This window comes from Nicotiana tabacum, chromosome 23 (genome assembly GCF_000715075.1).
Source record: "Nicotiana tabacum cultivar K326 chromosome 23, ASM71507v2, whole genome shotgun sequence".
NCBI lineage: Eukaryota > Viridiplantae > Streptophyta > Magnoliopsida > Solanales > Solanaceae > Nicotiana > Nicotiana tabacum.
The window spans coordinates 114,671,556-114,699,459 of record NC_134102.1 but is presented as its reverse complement, the minus strand read 5'-3'; the positions used below and the strand labels follow the sequence as shown (position 1 = coordinate 114,699,459).

The 27,904-nt window shown below is 36.6% G+C and overlaps 3 protein-coding genes across 5 annotated transcripts; 1 reads left to right on the top strand and 2 right to left on the bottom strand.

Moving 5' to 3' along the window:
* The first annotated feature begins 5,135 nt into the window (after nt 1–5,135).
* LOC107779964 (phospholipase D alpha 1) lies at nt 5,136–11,502 on the top strand. The gene is made up of 4 exons (XM_016600468.2): nt 5,136–5,271; nt 5,370–5,471; nt 8,384–10,280; nt 10,738–11,502. Exons 2-4 carry the CDS (start codon nt 5,379–5,381, stop codon nt 11,169–11,171), a joined length of 2,424 nt encoding a protein of 807 aa, XP_016455954.1. The 5' UTR covers nt 5,136–5,271; nt 5,370–5,378; the 3' UTR covers nt 11,172–11,502.
* A 565-nt stretch (nt 11,503–12,067) lies between these two features.
* Nucleotides 12,068–16,753, bottom strand: LOC107820759 (derlin-1). The gene is made up of 7 exons (XM_075245278.1): nt 16,602–16,753; nt 15,496–15,631; nt 13,739–13,812; nt 13,328–13,421; nt 13,007–13,135; nt 12,737–12,897; nt 12,068–12,475 (listed from the first exon to the last, which is right to left on the bottom strand). Exons 1-7 carry the CDS (start codon nt 16,616–16,618, stop codon nt 12,364–12,366), a joined length of 723 nt encoding a protein of 240 aa, XP_075101379.1. The 5' UTR covers nt 16,619–16,753; the 3' UTR covers nt 12,068–12,363.
* An 887-nt stretch (nt 16,754–17,640) lies between these two features.
* On the bottom strand, nt 17,641–27,682 carry LOC107820758 (uncharacterized). Of its 3 annotated transcripts, none has more exons than XM_016647098.2 (9): nt 27,494–27,682; nt 26,954–27,172; nt 26,001–26,862; nt 25,549–25,616; nt 25,403–25,470; nt 23,676–23,779; nt 18,778–18,850; nt 18,436–18,616; nt 17,641–18,237 (listed from the first exon to the last, which is right to left on the bottom strand). In XM_016647098.2, exons 2-9 carry the CDS (start codon nt 27,150–27,152, stop codon nt 18,152–18,154), a joined length of 1,641 nt encoding a protein of 546 aa, XP_016502584.1. In that variant the 5' UTR covers nt 27,153–27,172; nt 27,494–27,682; the 3' UTR covers nt 17,641–18,151. The 3 variants fall into 3 exon arrangements, with proteins under 3 accessions (XP_016502584.1, XP_075101568.1, XP_016502585.1); XM_075245467.1 differs by having other exon boundaries at nt 26,937–27,172; nt 27,494–27,674; XM_016647099.2 differs by having other exon boundaries at nt 26,954–27,133; nt 27,494–27,674.
* Nucleotides 27,683–27,904: the final 222 nt, after the last annotated feature.

Sequence of the window (27,904 nt, the reverse complement as noted above, 5' to 3'; positions counted from 1 at the left end):
TAGTAGGTAACAACCAGCTTAGCACACCATGTCCCAACGTCCAGTCCACTGTACACTGCATATATATCATCTATTCAGTTAATGTATCAAACTAAAATTGTACCAAACTAAAGTAAGAAATACTAAACTGTATCGAACTACTTTGGTATGGTATTTGGTATACACAATTAATAAACCGAATACCGAAATACTGAACCGAAACTTTTAAATACCAAAATGAAGTACCGAATGTCCACCCCTAATAATAGATGCACATATATAGTATCACCGCTACAGAATAGCAAAAGATCATCAGCAAAATTAAGTTGTACTATATTCATTTTAGTACACTTAGGGGGATAGTTGAAATTTGAATTCCTCTTTAGTGTCTTCATTAGTCTAGTTAAGTATTTCATGGCCAATACAAATAGATAAGGAGACAAAGGATCACTTTGTCTCAGTCCCTTTTTAGCAGAAAATGGGGTGGAATGTTGTCCGTTGATGATGATGGAATAGGAGACACTTCTCACACATCTCATAATCCATTAGACAAATTTTTCTGGTACTTGTAGACTCTTTAGGACTTGTTCCATATAATCTCATTCAATAGAGTCGTAAGCCTTCTTCATATCTACTTTCAACATGCATTTTGGGGATAAGCCTTTTCTATCATATCCATTAACAAGTTCATGACTCAATATTATGTTGTCATTTATCAATCTGCCAGGCACAAATGCAGATTGGTTTCTATCTACTAGATCATCCATTATGCCCTGCAGTCTGTTTGTTATCAAATTCGAGATGATTTTGTATAGGAGTGTGCAGCAAGATATTGGTCTGAACACAGTGATTCTAGATGGATTAGTTACCTTTGGTACTAGGGTAACAGTTGTGCAGTTGATAGGCTGATATAGGTTATCACTTGAGAAGAATTCCATCACTGTATCTATTATCCTGTCCCCAACCACAACCATGCCTTTTTGAAAAATAGTGCATTGAATCCATCACAACCAAATGCTTTGTTATCACTAATACCAAGCAGTGCCTGGTATATTTCTTCTTTATAAACTCCTTTCACCAGCTGTAGTTGTTGTTGCCTATTCACCAATGGGCCATCCCTCATAACTACTGGATTAATAGCAGGCAAACTTTCAGTTGTTGATCCCAATAGCTGCTTATAGAAACCAAGCACTTCCTCTTCAATCTCTTGTTTTGTCTGCACCACTTCCCCATTTCTCATTATTAAGCTCTTGATTTTATTCTGAGAGTATATGTTTTTCGTACTTGCAAAGAAATAAGTTATGTTAGCATCTCCTAGCTTCAACCATTGTACTCTAGACTTTTGTTTCATGATACTTTCTTCCACCCCAAGTCATTTCTCCAGTTGTACCTTTGTGTCATTTTCTTCTAGAACCATATCCTCAACTTGTCCAGGTTCCCTCATTTGCTTCTGTAATTCACAAAGTTTCTTCCTACATTGATTAATATTTTCTCCTACTGCACTGTACTTTGCATTATTAAGATCTTTCATAGCTTGTTTCATTTTTTCAGTCTCTTCCACACATCTTTCATAAAACTTCCTTCATTACTCCCTTGCCATGCTCCACTAACTATGGATAGAAAGTCTATCTATTCTGCTAGATAGTTTAGGAACTTGAATGGTTTGGGAACTTTATCTTAATTATCATCAAATGTAATACTCAGAGGAGAGTGATCAGAACATTCTGGATCCATTACCCTTACTTTCAGGTATGGCATTTGAAACATCCACTCAGCATTCACCAAAGCTCTATATATCTTGCTATATGTGTGACCATTTATCTAGGTGAAATACCTTCCATTAGTTATCATTTCTACCAAAGTAGTATCATCAATAAAATTATTGAAATCTCTAATCTCCAGCTCTTGCACAGGGTTCCCAATTGGCATATCCTCCACTGATCTGATAGCATTGTAGTCTCCCATGATTAGCCACAATGCCCTGTTGCACATTGTTCAAACCAGTTAAGTCATCCCATAATCATCTTTTATTTTCCAGTGTATGTAGGCCATAGACTGCAGTAAATGTGAATCTCATATTCATACTTTTGATGTGAACTGCAACATGAATGAATTGAGAGGACTTTCCCAATTCCAAGCATTCTATCTCAATAGTATCCTATAGTAACCAAATCCTTCCTCTACTACTATGTTCATAGTTGGCCAGACAATCCCACCCTGTAGTGATTTTCTTTATTATTTGCACAGCCTTCTGCTCCTTTATTTTTTGTTCAAATAATGCTATCATAGTTATGTTGTTGCTTCTTATAAACCTCTTAACCTCTTTCTGTCTAGGGGTCTTATTCAATCCCCTAATATTCCATGTAACAAGCTTCATACAAGAATAAATAGGGATCGTGGATATCCTTCCTCTCCTTCTTGACTACTCTGTCTACTTGTACCCTCACCCATTTACCTAGAGAATATTAGCTACAATCCAGATTCTTCCAATATGTTGAACCCATTGATCGTGTTGACTGCATCATTTCCTGATTTCTCCCTGTTCCAAGCTATTGATTTTCCTGTGGCTTTTTTCCAAGTATGCTCCTCCTCCCCTCTAGCTAGCCTTGTAGGTGAGCTAACAAGTTTGCTATTTGTATTTGCACCAGCAACCATTGCTACTTCACTACTATTGAACTGCATGTGGTCGATTCATCTTATTATTTCGAATAGCTTTGGGCTGCCATTCTTGTTTCTGCTTCTGCTGCTTAGGCTTAGGTTTAGGTGCTGGGTGTTATCGTTTGTTGCACTTGTGTCCAACTTGCAGGCAGGTATGACAAAACACAGGGATCCAGTCATAAACTACCTTTTACATGAATTCTCTTCCATTAGGATCTGTCACCTTAATGGCTCTGGGAGGTTCTTTAGTAATATTCAACTCAATTAGCACTCTAGCATAGAAAATTCGATCCAACTAAGTGGTACAAACATCTGCATATAAGGGAATCCCTAGTCCACTGCTTATCCTGCTTAATGACTTTGCTCCCCAATAATTGAGTGGTAGGTTAGGAAACTTGACCCACACAGGGATGGTCTGCAATACCTCCTTATTGAAATCAAAGTCAGTTGACCATACTTTCATGATAATCGGCTTATTATTTAGCATATGAGGTCCAGAGTACAAAACTTCATCTCTGTCGCATAGAGTTAAATCTTACCACAAAATAATGGAAATATACTTTTGGCTTTGTCGTAAAATTCTATGCTGAAGAAATAAAACGCTCCATAGCTCCTATGGTTGGGGCTCCTCCAACGACATAGAGGATCAGGGCTTGCTTCCATTTCTGTGTCTCCTCTTCCACTTCTTTCTTGCATAATTTAACAATTATTTCGCCATTTTTTATAGTCGGTGCAATGAAACTTAGATCCATTCCTTTCGCTGTCAATCTGTTCCCCACAAAAAAATTTGCCCACTTCTTTTGGTCTTGCTCTGTATTCTCAGCTGGCAATTTGTCTTTGGTTTTATCAGCATCTTCCATGTCCCAATTTCCGTCAAATTACCAGTAGTTACTACTGAATTTGCTCACATGCATGTCAGTTTTCCTTGAGCTAGGGTTAATGTCCTTCAACTGATTACCAGTAGCTATCTTCGCACTATCAATCATCGGTAAAGGAGTCATAGCAGGAGGTGTTTTCATACCTTCCTTCGTGGCTGATAATGGTGGCCACTGTTCCATTGAAGCTTCCTTCGCATCTGCGATCTCAGCACTCTGCGTTTCAATGATTTGGGTATTGTTGCTAGTCCTCGTATAATCCACCAGCTGAATCGTAGTTGTATTTCTCTTCGGCCTATCCCTCCCCATTGCTTGTCGGCGTACGTTAGCAGGAGCACGCTATCATGCGCCGAAAGAGAAGAGAAAGTATTTATTTTTAAAAAAAAATATAAATTATTATGACTTATAGTATTTTTTATGTAGTTTTTATTATAAAAATTTTATATCTAATTTATAGTCAAAGTTAAAAAAATTTGACCCTCGTGATTCGAACCATGACTAATAAATAGAGACGAAAGGAGTAAAAGGAAAAGAAGGGCATGGTAAATTGAGGGAAACAAAAAAGAATGAGATGGATGAAATTTTTTATGCTTAATCAAATGTTCTGTTTTCGAGATAGGAAAATGTAAAACTTCTTTTACAGAGCTTTCTTTCTTTAATGAACTTTATTAGCGGGATGAAGAATAAAAATAGTCACATGGTTATTAAAATATTGGGAAGTAATTCTGTTCCTGTCAGAGTTGTAGACTTAACAGTATCTTTAACAACTCTAACGCACACGTGTACCTCGTGGGATGACGATTATTTTCTCGGGTGTAATAAGCATCCAAAGCTAACAATCTTCAATTAGTGCGCTGATCAAGAAACTAATTTAGAATTAAGTAGAAAAGATTAATTCAAACTTAAAAGGTGAGTGTGGGCAGTTCTTTGGAAATGATTCTTTAAATATTTCGAAAATTTTTCTAAAAATTAAAAATGCTGTTGAAAATAATTGTTGTGTTCCCAAAAAAACCTTTAGTTTTTAAAGAAAAAAATATATATTTTTTGAGAAACAGAAGCAAATTTATTTTTCTTGTAGTGAATGCAACACAGAGAAATTATGTAATCGTGTTGAAAAAACATCACTGGCCCAAAGACCCCATAGTTTCTCATAATTAAAAAGATTTCATTTTCGTAAACACAAAGTGGAGGTCTCTCATTGGCAGGAAAAAGATAAGGGCCTAATCAATTCATCATAATTATTAAAGATGATGTTACCTTCCTTGGCTCCAACTAATTCAATCACTTACGTGTGGTTTGGTTTATACTAGAAGTATGGTTCTTAAATGGTTTATGTTTAATTAATTAAAGGATTTTTTTTATCTTTAGTTGAATCCAAACATTACGATAGTTTATATTCTATCACAAAAAATAATACTTAAATTTGCATAACATATATAGGTTTTAATTAATAGGACGGAGTTTAATAAGGTTACTTAAACACTATAAGTTATGCAACGATTAATTTTTTCCATCTTATGCCAAATTTTATGCTTCGCTTATTTTTGTTAAATGTGGTAAATCAAATGTACACCTGCAGTTGTGGGGGGGTTGTGGGGGGGGGGGGGGGGGTCTCATAGCTCTTAATTACTTGATTCTCAAAGATACCTGTTCATATCTCCTCCATATATATACATGACTTCTATTTGATATTTTCTGAACTTTATTACTCTTATCTAAAGACTTTCTTATTCATCAGCTCAAGTTTAAAGCTAAGCAGGTAACTAATCCTCTTCTTCATATGAATCTTTCTGCTTATGCAACAAATAATAAACCTTATTATTCTAACCTCATAATACGGTATGTTCTTTGTTTCAGGGAAAGAAGATGGCACAAATTCTGCTACATGGTACTCTTCATGCTACTATATTCGAGGTCGATAAAATCCATACTAATTTTGGCAAAGAACTTTTCAATAAGGTGCGTTAAAAACAATCCTTCCTTTCCACTCTTCAATTTAATAGGAGTCAGAATTTTTAGTTGGGGTGGAGGGGTCAAAATATAAAGAGGTAAACCCACGAAAAAGTTAAAGGCTATAGTATATATGCATTTTTTTAATCTAGTTACTCAGTGTAATTTTGCCTCCGCCATTGATAGTATTAGAACAATACTACAATTGTTTTGCCTTCATTTGTTTGGTTGTGATCCGTTCAGTACATGTACAAATATAGGAATATAATGCCACATTTCCGCTTTTCTTAGATCTATATATGGTTTCAGATGAATAATGGACTGACTTCTTCTTAGTTGTAAGGCGATAAGTTAGTTCATAGTTGTACACAAATGAGGATTTAGGAATTTGGATCAAAAGTGGTGGATTGTTTCCGACCCGACGCAGGATATGGGTAATGGAAACAGTAGTTAGAAGAAAATGAAGGGAACCATTTTTTTCTAAGTTGTAGACGACAAATAGGTTAGTTACTTGAACAAGGATAAGGGGATGGGGGAGTTTGAGGATCTCGTGAATTCAATTATTGCAAAAATTTTGTGTGGTGGGGTTGTTGAAATTGAAGAAAGTTCCTACTCCACTATGAACTTTATTGTAACAAAATTATTCAAAAAGTTACTTAATATTTATTAACTTATTTTTTATAACTAAAACGTCGCTCAATTTTGTCTAATTATCACATGAAGTCAATAGGAGAAAGAAAAGAAATATTGTCTATGATACTTACGGCAAAAATTGAGTGACTTATTAGTTATTAAAAATAGGTTAATCAATAGCGTGATACTTAAGTGAAGTTAAATAATTATTTTAATTAAAAAGAATGATTAAATAATATTGAAGAGCGGGTCTATAAGTTGAAACTAGACAATTAGTATAAAGAACACAAAAGAAAATAGTGTATGTACTCATGAGCTGTGGTAACACATCCACCACAACTTTTTTCCCACCTTAAGCAAAGATATTTTTGGCTTAGAATTACTTTAAGCTTGATTTCAAGAGAGTAATTATTTACTAATATTCGCTGATCAATTAGTATCACTTTCTGCCCCCTTCTCCCAACCACCCCTTTTTTTAGAGTTTAAATAAATTGTGTGCATTTGCAATGCAAAATATATTTATGTAATTAGTTCTTTTATCAGATTATTATAGATAAATTTTTTCATAAATATTAATGGGTAATTTAATAAATGGAAGTATCATGGAGCAGTTGGAATAGCATTGCTTGCCAAGCTATTCAAGAGAAATAGTACCTTGATTCTGATTTAAAGACAAAGAAGATGTATAAAGGCAAACTATTATAGCAATAAACTTATGATTCAACAGAAGATGCAAGTTGCACATATAAGGGATAAAATAAGACAAGATTACTTGAGAACAATTGATGATACTAGGAGAGGACGAGGTTAGCCTAAAATTACATTATACAACTGACTCCACCCAACTTGATACATACGAGGTGTCGTTATTATATTGTTTTATAGTATGTAATACTTTTGTTATTTTTTCTCAATATCTGAATTATAAGGGAAAAAGGAATTAATGAGTTCCAGTTTTATAGTAGTGCCTTGTTATTTTTGTTATAGAAAGTATTATTTTAATACGTCCAGTTTTGATAATAAAATCTTTTATTTACCAAAAAGAAATGAGTTCTATTTAGCTGCTAATATTGGTGGAACTAACTTTCTCTAAGCAAAGGGAATTAAACTAGTTTTGATGGATGGAGTACTATGTACAAGGTTTAAGATTTTCGTGCATAAGATTTGAGAAAATCCATCTTAACTTTTATAAATCTAAAACTATATTAAGCATTTAATATACAGCAGTAATAATTAAAGTATAAATATCTTTTGACACTTCTTTAACATTTTATAGTTGGGACATGTTACGAGACAATAACAAGAAATTGTATACTTCTTAGCAGTTCCATATTATAATTATACAGTTTGACATGTTACGCGACAGTAACAAGAAATTGTAGACTTCTTAGCAGTTCCATATTATAATTATACAATTTGACATGTTACGAGTAGGGGTGTACAAACTGAACCGGAAAACTGCACCAAACCGAAAAATCAAACCAAACCGATTAAAAAACCCGAACCAAACTGACATATAAATATATAATTTTTTATATAGAATTTTATTTAAAAGATGTCTAGAAATATTTGAGATCCTCTCATGGGATATAATTTAATAGAACTATAAAGTGCATTTATTTTTATTTACTTTAAATAATAGATTGTATCACTTTCTTATTATGTATTATTGAAATGCATCAATCATCTCTTTGTTTTTTTATATTCATATGTCAAGATTTCTTATATCTTTTTCGAATTTGAAGTGGTATTTCGATAATTTAAAATTACATAGAACATATCATTATTTAGGTATCATATTGATTTTTATGTTTGATTATTAAATTTGGTTAACCCTGAAAGCGTACATCCACCAAAAATTATTGGTAGACGACTAAGAAAATAAATTATAATGTGTTACTAAAAAGATTCTCCCATGAGATCACTTTAATAGATCATATGTTAATTTCTTTTTTTTTTTTAGTAAACATATATTCACTTCTCAAAATAGTATCTATAACTTTAATAGTGCAAGATTGAAATAATATTCACGTAATAAAAAAATCCAAAAAATCCGACAAAACTGAACCAATCCAAACCGATATAATTGGTTTGGTTTGATTTTGATAAAATCCAAAACCAATCCGGTCCATGTACACCCCTAGTTACGAGACAGTAACAAGAAATTGTAGACTTCTTAGCAGTTCCGTAATCCATATTATAATTATACAGTTTGACATGTTACGAGACAATAATAAGAAAGTGTATACTTCTTAGCAGTTCCATATTATAACTATTATTTTTTGTAGGTGGTGCATGGCATTGAGGGAGCAATTGGCTTCAACAAGACAGCCTCAAGACTATATGCAACCATTGATCTTCAAAAAGCCAGAGTTGGCAGAACAAGATTGTTAGATGAACACAAAAACCCGCGGTGGTATGAGTCTTTCCACATTTACTGTGCTCATATGGCTGCAGATGTTATTTTCACTGTCAAAGTTGACAATCCAATTGGAGCAGAACTCATTGGTAGAGCTTACTTGCCAGTTCAAGAACTACTAGATGGAGAAGAAGTCGATAAATGGCTTGAAATCCTCGATACAGAACGAAAACCTGTGCATGGACACTCTAAAATTCATGTGAAGTTGCAGTTTTTTGATGTTACAAGGGAATATAATTGGAATAGAGGGATAAAAGTCACAAGATTTCCTGGTGTTCCTTACACATTTTTTAGTCAAAGACAAGGATGCAAAGTCACCCTTTACCAAGATTCTCATGTTCCTGATAACTTCATCCCAAAAATCCCTCTTGCTGGTGGGAAATTTTACGAGCCACAACGATGTTGGGAAGATATTTTCGATTCCATAACGAATGCAAGGCATTTGATTTACATAACAGGATGGTCTGTTTATACTGAGATCACTTTGGTAAGGGACACAAGGAGGCCTAAACCAGGTGGAGACATAACGCTCGGGGAGTTGCTTAAGAAAAAAGCTAATGAAGGTGTGAGAGTTCTAATGCTGGTTTGGGATGACAGAACATCGGTTGGTGTGTTGAAACAAGATGGACTAATGGCTACTCATGACGAAGAAACTGCTAATTTTTTCCGAGACACTGAGGTCAATTGTGTGTTGTGTCCTCGAAATCCTGATGATGGACGGAGCATTATTCAGAATATAGAGATTGGAACAATGTTTACTCATCATCAGAAGATTGTAATTGTGGATAGTGAAATGCCTAATGGAGACAATGAGAAGAGGAGAATTGTGAGTTATATTGGTGGGATTGATCTTTGTGATGGTAGATATGATACACAATTTCACTCCCTTTTTAGGACATTGAACACTGCACACCATGATGATTTTCACCAAGCAAATTTCACTGGTGCCTCAATACAAAAAGGGGGACCAAGAGAGCCTTGGCACGATATACATTGTCGATTAGAAGGGCCAGTTGCTTGGGATGTACTCTACAATTTTGAACAGAGGTGGAGGAAGCAAGGCGGAAAGGACTTGCTTATAAAGCTAGGGGATATCGACAACATTATTACTCCACCTTCACCTGTTATGTATCCTGACGATCATGACACATGGAATGTTCAAGTTTTTCGATCAATTGATGGAGGAGCAGCTTTCGGCTTCCCTAATGCTCCTGAGGAGGCAGCCAAGTCTGGCCTTATTAGTGGCAAGGACAATATCATTGATCGAAGCATACAGGACGCGTATATTAATGCTATTCGTCGAGCAAAGCATTTCATCTACATCGAAAACCAGTACTTCTTAGGTAGCTCCTTTTCATGGTACTCTCATGATATCAAGGATGAAGAAATCAATGCTTTACATTTGATCCCAAAGGAGCTGTCTTTGAAGATAGTTAGCAAAATCGAAGCAGGGGAAAGGTTTACAGTTTATGTTGTGCTTCCAATGTGGCCAGAAGGACTTCCTGAGAGTGGATCTGTACAAGCAATACTGGATTGGCAGAGGAGGACTATGCGAATGATGTACACTGACATAATTCAAGCTCTAAAAGTAAAGGGAATTGTGGCAAATCCAAGGGAATACTTAAGTTTCTTTTGCCTTGGCAATAGGGAAACAAAGAAGGGAGGAGAATATGAGCCTTCTGAGACACCAGAACCTGGTTCAGACTATAGTAGAGCTCAAGAAGCCAGGCGTTTCATGATTTACGTGCATGCCAAAATGATGATAGGTAAGTATAATTCTTTAATCAGTTAAACAGTGTTATCAAAGGTGCGCTTAAGCCTTAAGCCCTGAAGCGAGGCTCAAACATGTTGAGCGCTTCGCCTCGTTTAGCGGGCGCTTCAGTGTTGTCATCAAGGCTCTAACGCATACTTTTCCTTGCTAATGAGCATAATCCGAAAGTTGGGACACTAAGCAATTGATATTTCACTTTATCGTAAATTTTCTTCAATTTCTTTGTCCATATATTTAGTGTTCATGCTTATAGATATTAGTCTTGGACTATACATACATATTTTGTAGTTTTTCTCCATTTGCGCCATTCTTTGCATTTTGCGCTTAAAGCCCCAACAAGACCTTCGAACTTTTTTGCGTTTTTCGCCTTTGATAATACTGCAGTTGAAGCTAGAAAACATTGAGATATATTAAGTTTTCAATTCTTGTTTTTGTGTGTTCTTTTTTTGCAGTGGATGATGAATACATTATCATAGGATCAGCAAACATAAACCAAAGGTCAATGGATGGAGCAAGAGATTCAGAAATAGCAATGGGAGCTTACCAACCATTTCATTTATCAGTGAAGGAGCCAGCTAGGGGTCAGGTTCATGGTTTCAGAATGGCATTGTGGTATGAACACTTGGGCATGTTAGATAACAGTTTTCTTTATCCAGAGAGCACCGAATGCATCCGAAAAGTGAACCAAGTTGCTGATAAATATTGGGATTTGTATTCAAGTGAGAGCCTGGTTCATGATTTGCCTGGCCACTTGCTTACTTATCCTATTGATGTCACTGAAAATGGAGAGGTCACTGAACTACCTGGAACACAATACTTCCCTGACACCAAGGCTCGAGTTCTCGGTACCAAATCTGATTTTCTACCACCCATTCTCACTACTTAATAAGCTCATTGGGATCGAGCTCTGAGAATGAAGTTCTCTTTGGTAGGGAACGCTAAAACCTCTATAGTGAGCTTTCTATGGCACGAATCCACATTAATCGAACAAGTGAACATCGAATATCGGATGATTATACCAAAAAAAGAAACAAAAGGGTGCTACTATATTTTTTAGCATATATAGCAGTTTGTTTGTGTAGTTTCATTACCGGTTACCAACTTGCCACTACTACTTGTATTTTCTACTGATGATGTTACTGTCAAACCAATTTGTTACTAGCTTATTGAGATAACTTCTGTATCCTAAGGTTGTTCAAGAATTGCGTTTCAGTTTATATGTGGAAGAAACTCGAAATTTTATTCTTTTGTTAGACTCCAATATTTAGTTAAAAAATCTATTGCTGGAAGAAAATTTAATATTTTTTCCATATTCTTCAATGAGAGGTGATAAGCTATATCTCATTGAAAGGACTTGATTATCCATCTTGGTTTTTTGACATCGACTCAGTTGCTAGGAAGTATGTTCCCCAAATTCTCAAATGCCCATACCTTATTTGGAGTTAGAGACGACTTTTCCAACAAGTTGCACAGCGTCTTATTAAACGCCTAAGCTAGCATTGATATCAGCATATTATATAGAAGGAGCATGTTGTTTGAAACCAAAGTGATCACAAGTCCAGCATATTATATAGAAGGAACATGTTGTTTGAAACCAAAGTGATCACAAATCTTGGTTATTAGTTTTACCAAATAGCTTACCATTGCCCGTCAGTACATTTCAAGAAATGCTGGAAAAAAAAAGATGATATTCACCCTAATGAAGTTTGTGACATTTTCCAATTAGGAAGAGGGGATAGATGTTCCACAGGGTCATGCAACTTAACCCTTAAAGAGATGTAAGGCAGCCAACATAAACAATCTGGATTTCCCATGAGTAGCACTGGAAATAAGGAATAATCACACAGCTTTAATCATCAACAAATTGGCATATTGTACTATTATCAGTAATCCATTTGCAGAACTTCTATGCACTAGACGAAGAAAATCTACATCAAAACATTTTCTTTTGGCAGGGGTGGCTGGGTGAAGGTAGCTGTACTTTCATCTGCTGTTGCGCATATCATAGACAGCTTCATGTCTGCAGTCATGTAATCTACTAGTTTGTACCAAAGCAAATATTTTTAGTAGCAGCATCTTCATCCACCCACGCGATAAGACCTCCCTCTGAACGCTACACCAGAACTCCTATCAGGTTGTGCACGATTAATTGGTGGTACACCTATCCTCCACCGTGTTACAAGTTTATGTCTATGAATCAGCAGTCAAAGAAACTTTTAGACAAGAACACAATTTAGACATCGAAAGATGCACTTAAATGCAGAGAGGAGCCGCCCTCAAACACTCCCCCCCCCCCCCCCAAACACACACACACCCCCCCCCCCCTCTTCCCCCTCTCTTTACTATGATTCTCTTGGTAGAAATCAAATAAATATAGAATAGTAAGGGGCATAACAGAACAGCAGCAGCACAGTATCATATAAAAAGAATCAACTGCAATCAAAAGGATACACCCACATTGGCGTCTTCAAAAAGTTCCTCCCAGTGGCAAGTGGATGCAATACGGTTAAGAAGTAATACAGATGTCCAGCAATGATCCCCAGCAGGTCTGGCATGATTGATGAACCAAAAATAACATCTAAACAGAGCATGGCCCATGGCAAATAGAATGCCTGAAAGTTGGAAATAGGGAAATTACCAATGGACAATTAAGATAAGAACCCAAAAAAACCTGATAAGCGGGACTTGAATACTACCTAACTAAAAAATGCAGAACCATACCTTCAGAGTTACAAGACCATAAATGTTGATATTGGCATCTGGAAATTCTCTACTCCAGACATATAGAAGCATGAAAACCAGCGATATGCCCAAGAACGGAGAACTGAAGAAGGGGATTGCGGATAAGACCTAAGCACGAGAGGGAAAAGAATGTATTAAAGATGAAAGATTGGGTGTAGGTGCAAATCAAAGACATCAAACAAAATCTTCAGTGAAAATTGAACAAAGGACAGAAGTATGGGATGACAACTAAAGGCAAATACTACAGGAGCTAAAGTCCTAGATATTCAATCTTCAAATGATTGTCAACATCGGACATACCAATAATGTGAAAGCTCCAAATATCATCATCCATAGAAAATCTGCAGTACGTCTTTGAAATGGTCCATTTTCCAGTTGCACCCCATATCTCGCTCTATAACATCATGAAGCAAAAGTCATAATAAGTCATTAAATAAATAACCACAGCTACTTCCATGCTTTTAATAGCTAACAACAACAACAACAACAACAACAACAACAACAACCCAGTATAATCCCACTAGTGGGGTCTGGGGAGGGTAGGTGTACGCAGACCTTACCCCTACCCTGGGGTAGAGAGGTTGTTTCCGATAGACCCTCGGCTCCCTCCCTCCAAGAACTCCCTACCATGCTTTTAATAGCTACTGTGGAAAATGACTGAAAACATATTAGATTTCGAAGCATACTACTATACTACTCATAAGTACTTACATCATTAAGAGGCGAATTCCAAAATTAATAGAAAAGTTTCCCAGAAAGAGGAAATTTGTAATCAATCGCCAGACCTGAAACAAATGCAACATCCAATCTCATACATAAAATCTTCTTTGATAAATTAAAATCTAATAAATATTCAGAAGTACCTCTAAGAGCAAATTAACACATATCTAATACGACATGATAAACAATGTCACCTCTATTAAAGTGACAATAACATTGCAATATCTCAAGACTTTTAATAGCTGCATTGATCAACATGAAGTACAAAAAAATGGGTATTTTCTGAGACATTGTTTGTAATCATAAAAACCATTTTGAGTTATTCCTGATATTGTGCAAAATCAACCTTTTCCCTTTTTGTTTGGTCTTTAAAAATAATTTCTCCCAGTTGTCTCCATTATCATCAAACATAGGTCAAACAGAATGCTAAACATAGGTTAAACCAATGAAACTAATTTATATCAGCATCTGTTATTAAAAGAAAAGTAAAAGTTTAACCCCAAATAGTTTCTATAGATGTAACTTGAATTCATTGACGAAATACTCAGAATTCCAGAAGACTATTTTATCCTTTTCTTCATTTGACGGATAAATGATGAATATCTAACACCGTTAGCTTCAAATAATTATTGCAGTTTGACGCACAGCCTATTTCGTATTCTCGCTTCAAAATGAAATGAAAGCTCCTGCTACCTACGGTTCTGGATCTATCCAACTTATACGAAAGAAGACACAAAGGCAGATACAGAACTACTCAATAAAGTAGGTTGCCACAGGGAAGAGAAGTGGTTATCAATGCATAGATTCAACTGCATGCAACATTTTGCTGTGCCATGTCAGAGCAAAGGTTAGTCGAAATTACATAATTGAATAGTCGTTTTCAACTGCATGCAACTCAACAATTCAAGCCTCATTTCCTCTTTAATAAATAAAAATCCCCCTCACTTTACTTTGTTATGCCATGTCAGAGTAATGGTTATTCGAAATTACATAAAATTCAATAGTCTTAGGCATAACCCAGAGAAGTAGTTAATAACTTAACTTTTTGAAAATAACATAAAAGAACTTGAGAAATGAAGAAATACGCGAGAGAAATAATGGAGAATGTATTTCTTGATCAGTCCCTCAAGCTATTGGGTGGACAAATAGTACATACACCTATTATTCCCATAAGCTATTGGATGTCTACGGAAACTAGCACGCACCTTCACCATTCGACCGAGTACCTGCTATCTCCAACTAGTATAGGCATTGGGTAACCTACCTACCAAGGCTTAGAGTGTTTTTTGTGTCGGCGGGAATTTGAGCTCAAATCTCCTATGGTTTTCATCTCACTTTATTAACCACTAGGACACTCCTTTAGGTAAAAGGTACTGATTTTATCAACATACGGTTCAAATCCATGCCCATCTAATCAGTGGTATTCTCGCAGGCCAAAGTGAAGGAAAATTGCAGCTGACCAGGGATTGGCGTAAACTCATAAGCTACCAAAGGTAGGGATAATCTCTGGGTCTTATTGTAAAACAAAAAAATTGTCCAACCACAGCAGATATTGCATCCCCCCCCCCCCCCCAAACCCTGCTCTTTCTCTTTCGTTTTTCTTCTTCGCTTTTCGGGTGGGAGAGCACGTTTCACATCTAGACATGTCAGTAGTTTGTAAGATACACTATATGGTCTTATTAGTGTTGTGAAAAATGCTAACTACAGAGTAATATGAAATCAGATTAAACTGATAGAAGGATGCTTACCTGAAAATGAGAGATCAGGGGCTCATATAATAGTGCTATATGAACAGGATGGCATAATCCCAATTGACATGCAGTTGTAAGCAAGAGACAAGCAGTCCCATAAGCCTTGCTTATAGGTGGAAGTGACTTATAAAATCTGGAATGAGAAAACAATAACTTGTTGTAGAACACATAACGTCAGAGAGAAAAAAAAAGTATAAAGAGAAGCATCAAATAAAGGACCACGATATAGGATAGAATTGGCCAAAATGAGATAAAATGAGAACCGAGAATGATTCCAAAGTTTGCATCAGCAGTCAGTAGCTGAGCTAAGGGCTTTTAAGGGGTATCAAAGAAGTAAATATATGAAGAAGTTAAGGGGATTCAACACATAGTATATATACATAAAAAATAATTTTTACCTATCTAACCAGTGTAATTTTCTGACGAAGTAATGTCAATTGACACACCTTGGAGCTATGTGGCTCCGCCATCGAATGTTTCCAAATAAGTGCTTTGATCCAATCAAGTGTTTTCCAAATATAAGTGTATCAATTCCAAACTATTTCTTCCTTTTATATATACTATACTTAAGCCTATCAGTAGCTCTACTAGACCAATTTCTTGAAAAGAAGTCAAGGATGAAGATTAATTAAACTTAAACGAAGATTGGGAAGAGCGAAAATTATGAAAAACACGGCAAATATGCAATATTTTCAGAACAATGTATATAGAGAGCATGCTAAGATTGACAAATTTTTCCTTATTTACAGCATAGTGCTACCACATTCTTCACGCAAAAAGTGTCATTCATTATTATTAAACCTTCGCACTGATTATGATTAAACCTTGGCACTTATTATGATTAAACCTTCGCAAATCGCAAAAGCTGCTCTGTGGTGAGGATTACACTTTTTAATAGAAATTTTTATACCACCTACAATTAACTACTTTTAAGCAGAGTGTTCAATTTCCAAGGACTATAATTTTACTTCAGTTGAAATTTGAAGTGTTTGATAAACAAAATAATGGTAATTCAGCATCACAATATACATAATAAAAACTAATTCGGTTTGTATGTAGGAAAACGTAAGAAGAGAAAGAGGGGGGAGAGGGGTGTGACTTACTCGGCCGGAGATGACATTGTGAATTCAATAATAAATTAACAATTGCGCGCTACGAGATCCGTATTTATATGTGCGGAGAAAACTTAATTAGTCCAGAAAAAAAAAAATTACTTAAACAGAAAGAAAAAAAGTGACGATAGATAACCAATAGGCTTCTTACAGCTGTTTCACGCCAACAGAAACTCAAAAGCACCCCTTCTTCCCGGAAAGCTACCAGAAGCTTCGCCTGCCTATTGGTTGAATTGCACAAATAGCCTCATTTTGAGTCCACTTTTATATTATGTCTCTTCTTGAAAAGCTTTGCAATTATAGCCTCTGCTTACTTTTTGTTTTATAATAATCATTTGGTATCCGAAACTCATTATCCCAACTAATCTTAGATTCACATTACATAGGATCCATTTAAGGGAAAAGTGCTCTTTATAATAGGAGTTTCTACATTCCAAGGTCTCGAACTCCAAACATCTAGTTAAAGGTGAAGAGATCTCATTCATTTCACCACACTCAATAGCGGTAATATAGTCTCGGTCTAGTTTGCACAACAGAAAGAATAAAAGTCTTGCTGCCCGTATTCCCTTGAATAGTTTGCAACATTTCTCTGTTGCCAAGTACCTGTCGATATTGTTGCTTCGATTGTGTGGGAAAAAATCCAAAAGTAAAAGCAATAAATAGCATGTACTAAGAGATGCACTTATTAGTATTGCACACAGAATAAACAATTGCGTGCATCTACCAATGGGAAAAAAACTAATCCTGTTTTGTTTGGTATGATTTAGAAGGGTTCTCTTTGCAATTTGAATCCTGTACCTGAACTGCAACTCAAAATCCTGTTTGATCCAAATGCAAGCCAAGTAAAACTATTTTTTGTTTTCCATGATTAAACTTTTGCTACGCATACAATTTAGGCGTTTACACCTTGTATCTTAAACGAGAAGGCTTTAATCTTTCTTCTACAGAAAGATTTGCATCTCGTTAACTCGCGAAATATTCTTCATAATAAATGTTTATATCAATAAATCAATAATACTAGAACGGTATCTTGAAAGATAATAGGAGACCGGGGATCTCATTCCATTTTCATAAATAGATTGCAAAAGTTTCCACACTTACAATTTTCCTTTCCAATTCCTTCTACAACAAACCCAGCATTACATCCTTCTATTGTCTTTTGTTTTGCCTTCATTACAATCTTATACAACATCCAGAAAATTACAAGCATATCTTTTACGTTTTTTACTTCATGATCATCAGCCGTGACAATCGTTGAGACAACGAAAATGATGCAACTCAGAATCCACAGTATGGGAAGGAAGATTCCTCAATGGCGTGTGTTTGGAAAACAAAATGTTACTGCAACATGCGATCAAATTAGTCAACGACTAGATTCCTACTATTCAAAACTGATGGCACCATGTTAAAGCTAAGAAATTTCCGCAAATCGAAACAAACTCGTCATGGAGGCAATTTGTGGGAATCAAAATACTCAGCAAGGAAGTCGGAAATTCCTACTGCTCATGTTGTCTGTCTGTACATAAACATACTGGAACAAATCACATGTCGGACACAGACCATAGATATGCTTCCCTTTCAGTTGCTTGTTTCTCATTGGTCCTCTTGAACAACTGCTTCTCATATCCTGTTAGAAGAGAATCAACATTGAAGTCACCAATATTCGCCAAAGAGGAAAGAAGATAAGTAGCTTAAATCAGCTCTTTATCTATCAAGTGAAAAAATTCAAAAAATAAAATAGAACTGACAACAGTTAAGACCATCTTCTTTAATAAGGACCAGTGAAGACCATCTTATTACAGAAGAAATGAGAGAGATCCTATACCTGTACTTCGGTCAACCCCATCCCAGTGTCGCCCTGGTCTTATACCATAACGATTGGGTGCCGCATCCAATCCTCTTTTTATCCAACTGTGAGAAGGTATTTCCTGAGGGATTATAAAACCTGAGTCCTTCATTTTGTCATTAGCCCCAAAATCCGGCAGATTTGGTTCTAATTGCTTTTTCTGCAACATCCAAGAATGTAACCATATTTAGAGAGACAGAAGGAGCTAAAGGGAACCACTCACATCATGAAAAACACAAAATCCAGTAACTGGCAATCATCCACCCCAGCACAGATAGAGTAGATGCCTGCAAAAAGAAAGTGGTCAGAATAAAAAATCACCTTAACCAAATGTGCCATTGGGTCACCCCATCGAACTCTTTCCTTCAGCATACTGTCTAGTTCTGGATCATCTCTGCGAGGCAAAAATTAAACACGTACAAATAGACTATCAACCAACCACTTGAACTAGGAGAAACACTCTAGAAAGCAAGAGTTTAAAATAAGTAAGAAAATTATTTTCAATATAAGTTTAGCCACATTAGTAAGAATGAAACTAAGGTGAAGTTAGACGATTTTGAAGTGCCTAAAACGCAAATGATTCGAATAAATAGACTAAAATCTTACAATAGAATAGCACGATAGACAAAGATGTAACAGACAAAATTATCAAGTGATGGCTAAAGTGGAAGAGTGCTACCGGGTTATGTGACAGGAGGATACTTACCAAGAAGAAAGTATGTGAGTAGCAATATTAATTGTGAATGAATTTTGGGCCTCTAAAACCCAACATATCCACAAGATGAGTGTCATAATAATGTGGATGATAACCAAGGAAGATGTCGTGAATGCTGTGAATTTGTTTTACAGACAGGAGAGATTTGAAAAAAGTCTCAACTCTACCTACATTGCTTTAATCCCAAAGAAGCCAGGGGCAGTGCAGCTAAGAGATTTCAGCCCTATTAGCCTCATTGGAGGCTGTTACAAGATACTTGCCAGAGTACTGACAGAAAGACTCAAGCTGGTGGTTCATAAGCTGGTAGATAACCCATGGATGGCTTTTGGAAAAACAGGCAGACTATTGATGCAGTTATTATTGCTAATAGAAGTGTAGACAGAAGAACGAAGGAAAATAAACCTGGTGTTCTTTGCAAATTGGACACTGAGAAAGCATACGACTATGTGAATTGGAATTTTATCCTCAATGTTCTAAAAGAAATGGGGTTCAGAAGGAAATGGAGGAGCTGGCTCTTTTACTGCATCAACACTATCAGATAATCTCTCTTGGTAAATGGAACTCCAGTAGGTATTTTCCCTTCTCAAAGAGGTGGAGACAAGGTGATCCTCTGTCTGCTTTTCTTTTTATCATGGCCATGGAATGTTTCAGTCACATGTTAAAGATCAACAACAACGACAGACCTAGTGAAGTCCCACAAGTGGGGTCTGGGGAGGGTAGTGTGTACGCAGACCTTACCCCTATCCCTACACTGGGAGGTAAGGTGATCCTCTGTCTCCTTTTCTTTTTATCATGGCCATGGAATGTTTCAGTCACATGTTAAAGATCAACAACAACAACAGACCTAGTGAAGTCCCACATGGGGTCTGGGGAGGGTAGTGTGTACGCAGACCTTACCGCTATCCCTACACTGGGAGGTAGAGAAGTTGTTTCCAATAGACACACATGTTAAAGATCGCTAAACAGAATGAATGCATTAGGGGTTTCAGGAATAAATGCATTAGGGGTTTCAGGATGGACAACAGTGGACACAGCAGACTGGAAATCTCTCATCTTATGTATGCAAATGACACGCTTGTGATGTGTGATGCCACACTGGAACAACTTCAACATCAAAGAGTGATACTGACTGTGAGGAGACTTTTTATGGCAGGGTAACAAAGAAATAAGATCTTATCCTTTGGTTAAATGAAGTATATTAACACAAAGTGAGAAGGAAGAAGGCCTTGTTATTAGAAATTTGAGACATCACAACTGCAGTTAAATGACGAAATGGCTATAGAGATTTGCTGCTCAAGAGCAATCACTATGGAAGCGGGTTATCAGCGAAAAGTTTGGTTCACAGGAATGCTGGACATCAACACCAGTGACTTCCTCTCGCGGAGTGAGGTTTATGAAAAAACATTAGAAGCTCTTCGGCAGAAATTCATGTGCCACATTGGTTTTGAAGAGGGAGATGGAAGAAGGATTGCCTTTTGGGAAGACAACTGGATAAATCATTCTCCCCTAAAGACCTATTGCCAGATCTATTTAGGCTCACTGCTACCGGATTAAAAGTTGGCCAACACCAGAGAACTTGAAGGTTGGAATTTTTTTTTTGTTATTTTTTTTTATGAAGTAAATTGCATTAGTAAGGCATCAAGAAGATGCAGAATTACAGAGAGAACAAAAGACTAGCTCCAAGACAGGGAGCTAGCTGGTAAAAAGAAGAAACCTGTCAAACAGTAAATGCTAGCTCCTATACAATTTATGCTAAAACCGGGGAGCTAACAAAATTCAAAAAATTATCAACATTGTTTACTGGATAGTTCTACAGAGTGGTGGTCAGACCGACTATGTTATATGGGGCTGAGTGTTGGCCTGTCAAAATTGCACATATCCAGAATATGAAGGTAGCAGAGATGAGTATGTTAAGATGAATGTGCGGGCACACCAGGTTAGATAGGATCAAGAATGAGGTTATTTGCGACAAGATAGGTGTGGCCCCCATTGACGACAAGATGTGGGAAGCGAGGCTTAGGTGGTTTGGACATGTGAGGAGGAGGAGGAGCACAGATGCCCCGGTGAGGAGGTGTGAGAGGTTGACATTAGAGGGCCTACGGAGAGGTAGAGGTAGGCCGAAGAAGAAGTAGGGAAAGGTGATTAAGCAAGACATGACGCAGCTTCAGCTGACCGAGGACATGACCGTCGATAGGAAGGTGTGGAGGTCGAAGATTAGGGCAGTAGGCTAGGTGGTACATTGTTCATACCAATAGGATTAGTACGCACTCTTGCATTCTGTTGGTAGTAGGTTTATGAATACCCGTCATTTTCTTTCATTTTGATCATCTTATTATCGTGTTGTTTTTTTGCTACTTTTACATGGCTTTTTGGTGTTGTCCCTCATTGTCTATCTTTTTGATTAATGTGGTGCCTATATTTTTCTGAGCCGAGAGTCTATTGGAAACAGCATCTCTACCTTCACAAGGTAGGGGAAGATCTGCGTACACACTACCCTCCACAAACCCCACGATGTGGGATAATACTGGGTATGTTGTTGTACTGTTTAAAGGATAGTGAAAGTTCCAACTGAACAAACTAACTAAGCATCTAGCTTTCTGAGTGTAAATTGGAGTTGAGGTTCCATCAAAACAACTTGAAGGTTGGATTCAATTTAGGAGACACCTGAATGATCGGGAAATAGGAAGACTTCCTTATTTGGGTGTATTGGACTCTTTTGAATGTTTGGCAATAGTCAAGATAGACTTGTATGTAAAGGCAATAGTAAGGCGAATTTTACTGTAAATTCTTGTATTTATTGTTGAATTCTGGTGGACAGCAATGCAGCGTACAAGGTTGCAGAGTTCACTTGGTTAGTAGCTAGAGAGGCTTGCCTAACACAGAACAACCTCCTAAGACGGCAATTTCAACTTTGCTCAAAATGATACAGCTATGGCTGGACAAACCTGAGAGCATCAATCATTTATATCTTTACTGTCACTTAACGGATCAGCTAAGGCAACTATTTTTGAATATGGTGGGGCTGAAATGGACTATAAAATAGACAAGTCAGTTTTTGAAATGTTGGAATATTAGAGGAAGGAATACAAATCAGAAGAAATGGTGGCAAATTATCCCGGCTTGTATATGGTGGACAGTGTGGAGGGAGCGAAATGCTAGATGCTTTAAAATAAAGGAAACTCCATTCAGAAGATCAAAATGGACTGTTTACTTGTGTTTTATTTTTGGTGCAAACAGACCATTGTTAGTGATGCTGAAGCTGTTACAGATCTTGATGATTCCTTTTAAGAATGTATAAGGGATTTTTTTTTCTATTCCTTTCTTTTCTTTTGGGCAGATTGTAGATTCTTTTGACAGCACCTTCTTGGTGCTTTCATTTATTTATAATAACACTTACCATTTCTCAAAAACTATTTGAAATACTCCCATTTAATAAAGTCGTGAATGGTACAACTGGAAGATAATACAAGAGGTCACTCGAGATGGTATAATTAAGTCTAGTGAAGAAACCTCTAAAAGCATCAATCGGATAGCGTGACACTATGATGATTACAGGTGTTTAAAGGAGACAAGATAAACCTAAAACTTCGGGAAAGGAAGTAGTTTCAATAGACCTACAATCTCTTGGATTTCATGCAACGTTAGCAAAGAACAAAACACTAGAGACAAAATATCCATGTGGGGGATACCAACTAGCTGGGATAAAGGTTTAGTTGTTGGTACACTTACATCAAGTCTAGTGTTTATTAAGAGTCCATTCAGTTTGGTTAAAAATTTGTATGTCTATGAAAGGATAAGTGAATTCACAATTTTAGGCAAACCCTAATGTGTCTAAAAAAGAAATTATTGAGTACAGAAAATGAAATGATCTCAAAAGGAATTGAATAAATACAAAGAATTCATATAATCAATCCCTACTACTTTTGGAATTGAGGCGTAGTATTTTGCACAAAAAAACCAAAGGAGACAGATCTGTTAAATAATAGGTGGTTTCTCAGGAATATATCACCAACTATGGTGTTCAAAAGGCTGCAGATTGAGCAAATCGAGGATGTATTAGTGCCTCGGCCAACCCTATAGAACTTAAATAAGATGCTTCCTAATGGTGAGCTAGCTTTATATGAACTCAGGACTTATCTAAAGAAGCCTCACAAAATATGAAAATCATGCAAGTAAACACATCTCAGCCAGCAATAAAATATTTAAGTCCTCAAAATTCGTAATAATCAACGGGCAAGGTTACTAAAAGCACGTAGTATGCCCAATCTTCAAATTACAATTAAAAGTTCAACAATCGATTTTCTTGCTCTATACAGTTTGTGTTTGGTAAAACCGAGAAAGAAGCCTCAAAAGCTTTAAAGAACTCATGAGCATAAGTTGATAGTTATATTGCTACTGCAGAAAGTGCAAAGGCAAGATATATATCATCTCAAGTTCATATCTTTCAGACACATTAATGGATCATAAAGAAACAACAACAATGAATATCTAGCAATTATAATACCTGCTCCGTGCAAATGGCTTTTCCTTCTCGCTTTCTAGTTCCTGAAGCCTAGCCTCCAACTCACGCTTTTGAGCCAATCCCTTCCCCCATTCCAGTTTTATTTCCTGATACAAAGATGAAAAAAAATCACTTGAAAAAGAAAATTCACAAAAGCTTAACAAGTAGCAGGTAACTGTGCTTCACAAATATAGCCAGTTCTAAGTAATCCCGAATAAAGGAAAAGGAGGGCTGCAGTGACTGATGGTCATGAAAAAACTAAGTGATGTAGCACCTAAAGAGTGGCGAAAGAAGAGAGAACGGGAGAAAATAATACAGAAAAATAGAAAGAAATCAATTCATAAAGTGCTATTCAGCAAGTCAAGTGTCCCAAAACGTACGAATGGTCCTACTTATAGAGCAGGAAAAGTGCAAGGCAAGTTTAAAAGAATGGTTGTGAGACCAATAATGTTATATAAGAGCGAATAGTCGAATACTGGCAGTAGATATACAAATTGCACGATAGATGTGCAGTCACACAAGGCTGGACAAGATAAGAATAGATCTCTCTTCAGACATAAATTTTTTGAAAGAAAAATAAAAGAGGGAAATAAGCAAAGGCCACCTAAGATGAGTTATCCTTATCCTAAGTAGATCTCCATATACACTGTTGAATAGTATGATCATGTTATCTAAAAGCTTAGGTTGTTATAGAGGGGACAGTTCTATTAATTTAATTATGTTTCAACATGCCCTCAAACGCGCAAGCAAGCATGTGAAAGTTTTTTTGAAAATAAGTGGCTGTTAAACCTGAATTCAAGACCTCTGCCTACTCTAATACCATGTTGAATAGGATGATCATCTCATCTAAAAACTTAAATTGTCATAGATGGAATGTTTTTATTTGTTTAATTATGTCTTCAACATGCACTAATAATGTTGATGCAAGATAAGATTAATTAAGGTGATACGAAACGAAAACCTAATAGGCTAATATCACATGGACTTGGGTTTCCTCAAAAAACTTACGAAATCTCTCAAAACCAACGCACAGATTTCATTACAAATAAAACATAATAGGAGCATAAGATTTATATCAACTAGTTGGCACAGATTTCACATGGACTTAGGTTCATTTTTTTCGTCAAGAATCTCCATGTTTGTATAAGACGTTTGTCAGGAATGATTTTTATTCTAGCTAGAGAATTGTAGTCCATGTAGCCATAAGTGTGACATTCAAAAAGCATCTGTCTCGGAGAATTCCTATTTCGCCTTAAAAGTAACAAAATTTAGCATTAAAATGAAATGGATTTTAATAGAGCTGAACCAGCAAAGGGGATTCATATATTTGATCTCGACTAATTTTTTAGGCATAGTTGATTAATATTAGAAAGTGTGAGAAAAGAAGCAGACCTCTCTATTCACTCTATAATCAGGCCACAAGAGAAAATATACAAATATGATGGAGGACTACCACAATTAATACCCCATACTGACTACTCCAAGTGAAAAACCTCCAATTTTTAAGTTCCTGATACACTAGCAATCCCTAAAATATCTGGATTAAAAGAGATTTATAGTTGATTGTAGTCAGTAACATGGGCATGAGTAAGAAGCAGAGATCAGAAGAAATATTTGCCCTGAATTCTGGAAATATTGCAGCTCTACAAGAAGATAAGTAGTGATGAAGGAAAAACTAGCTCCAAGGTTGACCACTTGTTCATGTAAATAAACACGTCGGATAAAAGTACCTTTGGCTTCTCCTTCTCTTGCTTCTTCTTCTTGGACTTCAGGAACTCTTCCTTTGACATTCGTTCCCCTGCAGTGATACAGAGTGAGACCAAATGAAAGAATACATTTAATAACTATAACAATTATTTCTCTAGCTCTAACGCACCTGTAATTTTATCCCGATATACTGGTTCAGCCCCTCGGCCACTAAGTAACGGATCCATCTCTTTAAACCTAAAATAACAAAGATATTTAAATTAGATTCAGCAATTAGAATTAGCCAGAGTAAGGATCAAGCATTATTGGAATTCTCTGTTGCTCGGATCTTCCAAATGTTGATGCACCCGTGTCAGATCCTCCAAAAATGCACAACTTTTAAAGGATCCAACACGCACCTGGCGGCATTTTTGAAAAATCCAAGCAATATAGGCGGGATAGTGATGTGCATGTTCAGGAAAGCTTTGATACTTTTAGCATAAAAAATTTCCTCCTAGGGAAACAAAAGATGCCACTCTCTTCACACATTACTTTACTTGCTCTAATCTTCCAAACTTGCCCTGAAGAAAGGCAAAAAATGAAAAGATGATAAGGCTGCATGAAATAGTAGAATAGAATTACCTTAACCAGTCTTCCTTCTTTGTCTTAGCAATTTCTTCTTTAATATCTTTGCCACTAACCAAACCGGTCTTTAGCTCCTGCTTCATAGTAGATGTTTCTGGACGTGCCTTCCTTCGGGGAGAAAGATCCGAGTCTGATGCACGGGAACCTCGCCGAGGAGGAGAAATATCAGACATATCTGGAGGACTTTGGCCATACTTTTGCCTCCGTTTTGGTGGTGCCAAATCAGCAGAAGGCTTGGCTTTAGCTTCTGGTGAAGGGGTGTCATTTCGAGTCCTACGTCGCCTTGGGGGTGAGATATCAGTATTTCTAGTGCTGAAAGACTTCACATCAGATTCAGGTGAATCATTCCGGGCCCTTCGTCTACGCGGTGGTGAAATATCAGCATCTCTGGTGCTCAAAGGCTTCATTTCAAGTTCAGATGTATCATTTCGAACCCTCCGTTTACGTGGTGGTGACATATCAGCGTCTCTTGCGCTTGAAGGCTTCAACAGAGGTTCACCTTTGCGGGGTGGTGACAGGTCACCCTCCTGAGTTCTTGGTCGCTTACGCCCACTTTCTGGAGAGGGTGTATCATTTCGAGCCCTTGGCTTACGCGGCGGTGATAAATAATCAGCTGCAGAACTTGATTGCTTAAGTTGAGGTTCTGGTGAGGGTGTATCATTTCGACCAAGTCTTTTCCGTGGCGGGGACAAATCAGCAATTTGGTCATCAGAAGGGATAATATCAGAAGTACTTGATAGAGATACCCAACCACTTCCATCTTCTGAAATGGAACCAAATGGACGTCTAGCTCTAAGCTGCTCCAATCTTTTCATGCGCTTAACTTCAATATCTTCATTTACCTGAGGCAGCTCCTCGTCTGTAAAAGAACACAGTTAATAAACGACAGACACAACAACATCCGAGGATGCAGAACATCAACAAAAAACAAACCTTTGAAGTAACATTACCAGCTGACTCATCCTCTTCATCTTCAATTTTTACAGGCTTTTGCCAAACAGGATCTTCGTCGACCACAACGACACCTCCTTTGACATTAGGTTTAACCTTCTTCTTTTTCTTCTGTTTCTTCTTTTCCTCTTCATTGTTACTTTCATACTTTTTTAGGTAGTCCTTCAGCGAAGTAGAGCCTGAAGATGGAGCCACCATTATGATTAAAGTTCAACTTCCTGCATCAGGAATCAAAGCCCAGATCTTTCACTAACTTGGATAAACTAAATCCATAAACTTAACTACTCAGCATTTGCCTGACAATACAAGGATTTATCTCCTTGCTTAATTATCATAAATAACAAACTCCAACTGTATTTTCAATTTTCATGGGGCAAGTATTAGACCTAGACAAGAAAAGGGAAAATAAACTTTCTCTTGAATTAGTATTAGGAAATCTGGTTTTGGAGATTTTTCAATAAAACTAATAAATTCCTTTCAATTGTTTAACTTTTCAATATTTGAAGATAGAAAAAATTGTAGGGGAAAAGGCATCGCACCTTCAAATCTGCAAGAAGCTTATTCGACAAAAAAAGATCACTTGTTTGAAAGACACGGTTTTGATCTTAAGTCTTTGCAATGGCTGATTCCAACGGGGAAACCCTTTGTTGCGGAGCGCCGGAGAGGAACACTACAGAATAATTGGGGGAAAAGATTTTGCTTTCTGAAAAAGAACACGGTGAAACACTGAAAAACGAATTGTTAGTATTTTATTGAGTTTTAACTCGGAATTTACTCTTTTGCTTCCATTCTAGTACTACTACTAGAACTACAATAAAATGATAAAAAGAAAATAATTATATTGTGGATGTCCATTTATTACTCCGCTATATATAATTTTTCTGAAGAAAATTATTCATTTAGTACTCTGTTTAAATTTATCTACAAGCAGCTCATGCAGTCAGGTTGCA

Excerpts from the sequence above, each read along its gene's own strand:
- LOC107779964 (XM_016600468.2), top strand. The coding sequence starts at position 5,379 with ATGGCACAAATTCTGCTACATGGTACTCTTCATGCTACTATATTCGAG. Across the intron at positions 5,472-8,383 it reads GCAAAGAACTTTTCAATAAG|GTGGTGCATGGCATTGAGGG; the intron begins GTGCGTTAAAAA and ends TATTTTTTGTAG. Across the intron at positions 10,281-10,737 it reads GCATGCCAAAATGATGATAG|TGGATGATGAATACATTATC; the intron begins GTAAGTATAATT and ends CTTTTTTTGCAG.
- LOC107820759 (XM_075245278.1), bottom strand. Across the intron at positions 13,813-15,495 it reads CCCTGATCTCTCATTTTCAG|GTCTGGCGATTGATTACAAA; the intron begins GTAAGCATCCTT and ends CATTTGTTTCAG. Across the intron at positions 12,476-12,736 it reads TTGAAGACGCCAATGTGGGT|ACATAAACTTGTAACACGGT; the intron begins GTATCCTTTTGA and ends GCTGATTCATAG.
- LOC107820758 (XM_016647098.2), bottom strand. The coding sequence starts at position 27,152 with ATGGTGGCTCCATCTTCAGGCTCTACTTCGCTGAAGGACTACCTAAAA. Across the intron at positions 25,617-26,000 it reads AAGAAGGAAGACTGGTTAAG|GTTTAAAGAGATGGATCCGT; the intron begins GTAATTCTATTC and ends TTGTTATTTTAG. Across the intron at positions 25,471-25,548 it reads ATATCGGGATAAAATTACAG|GGGAACGAATGTCAAAGGAA; the intron begins GTGCGTTAGAGC and ends GTATCACTGCAG.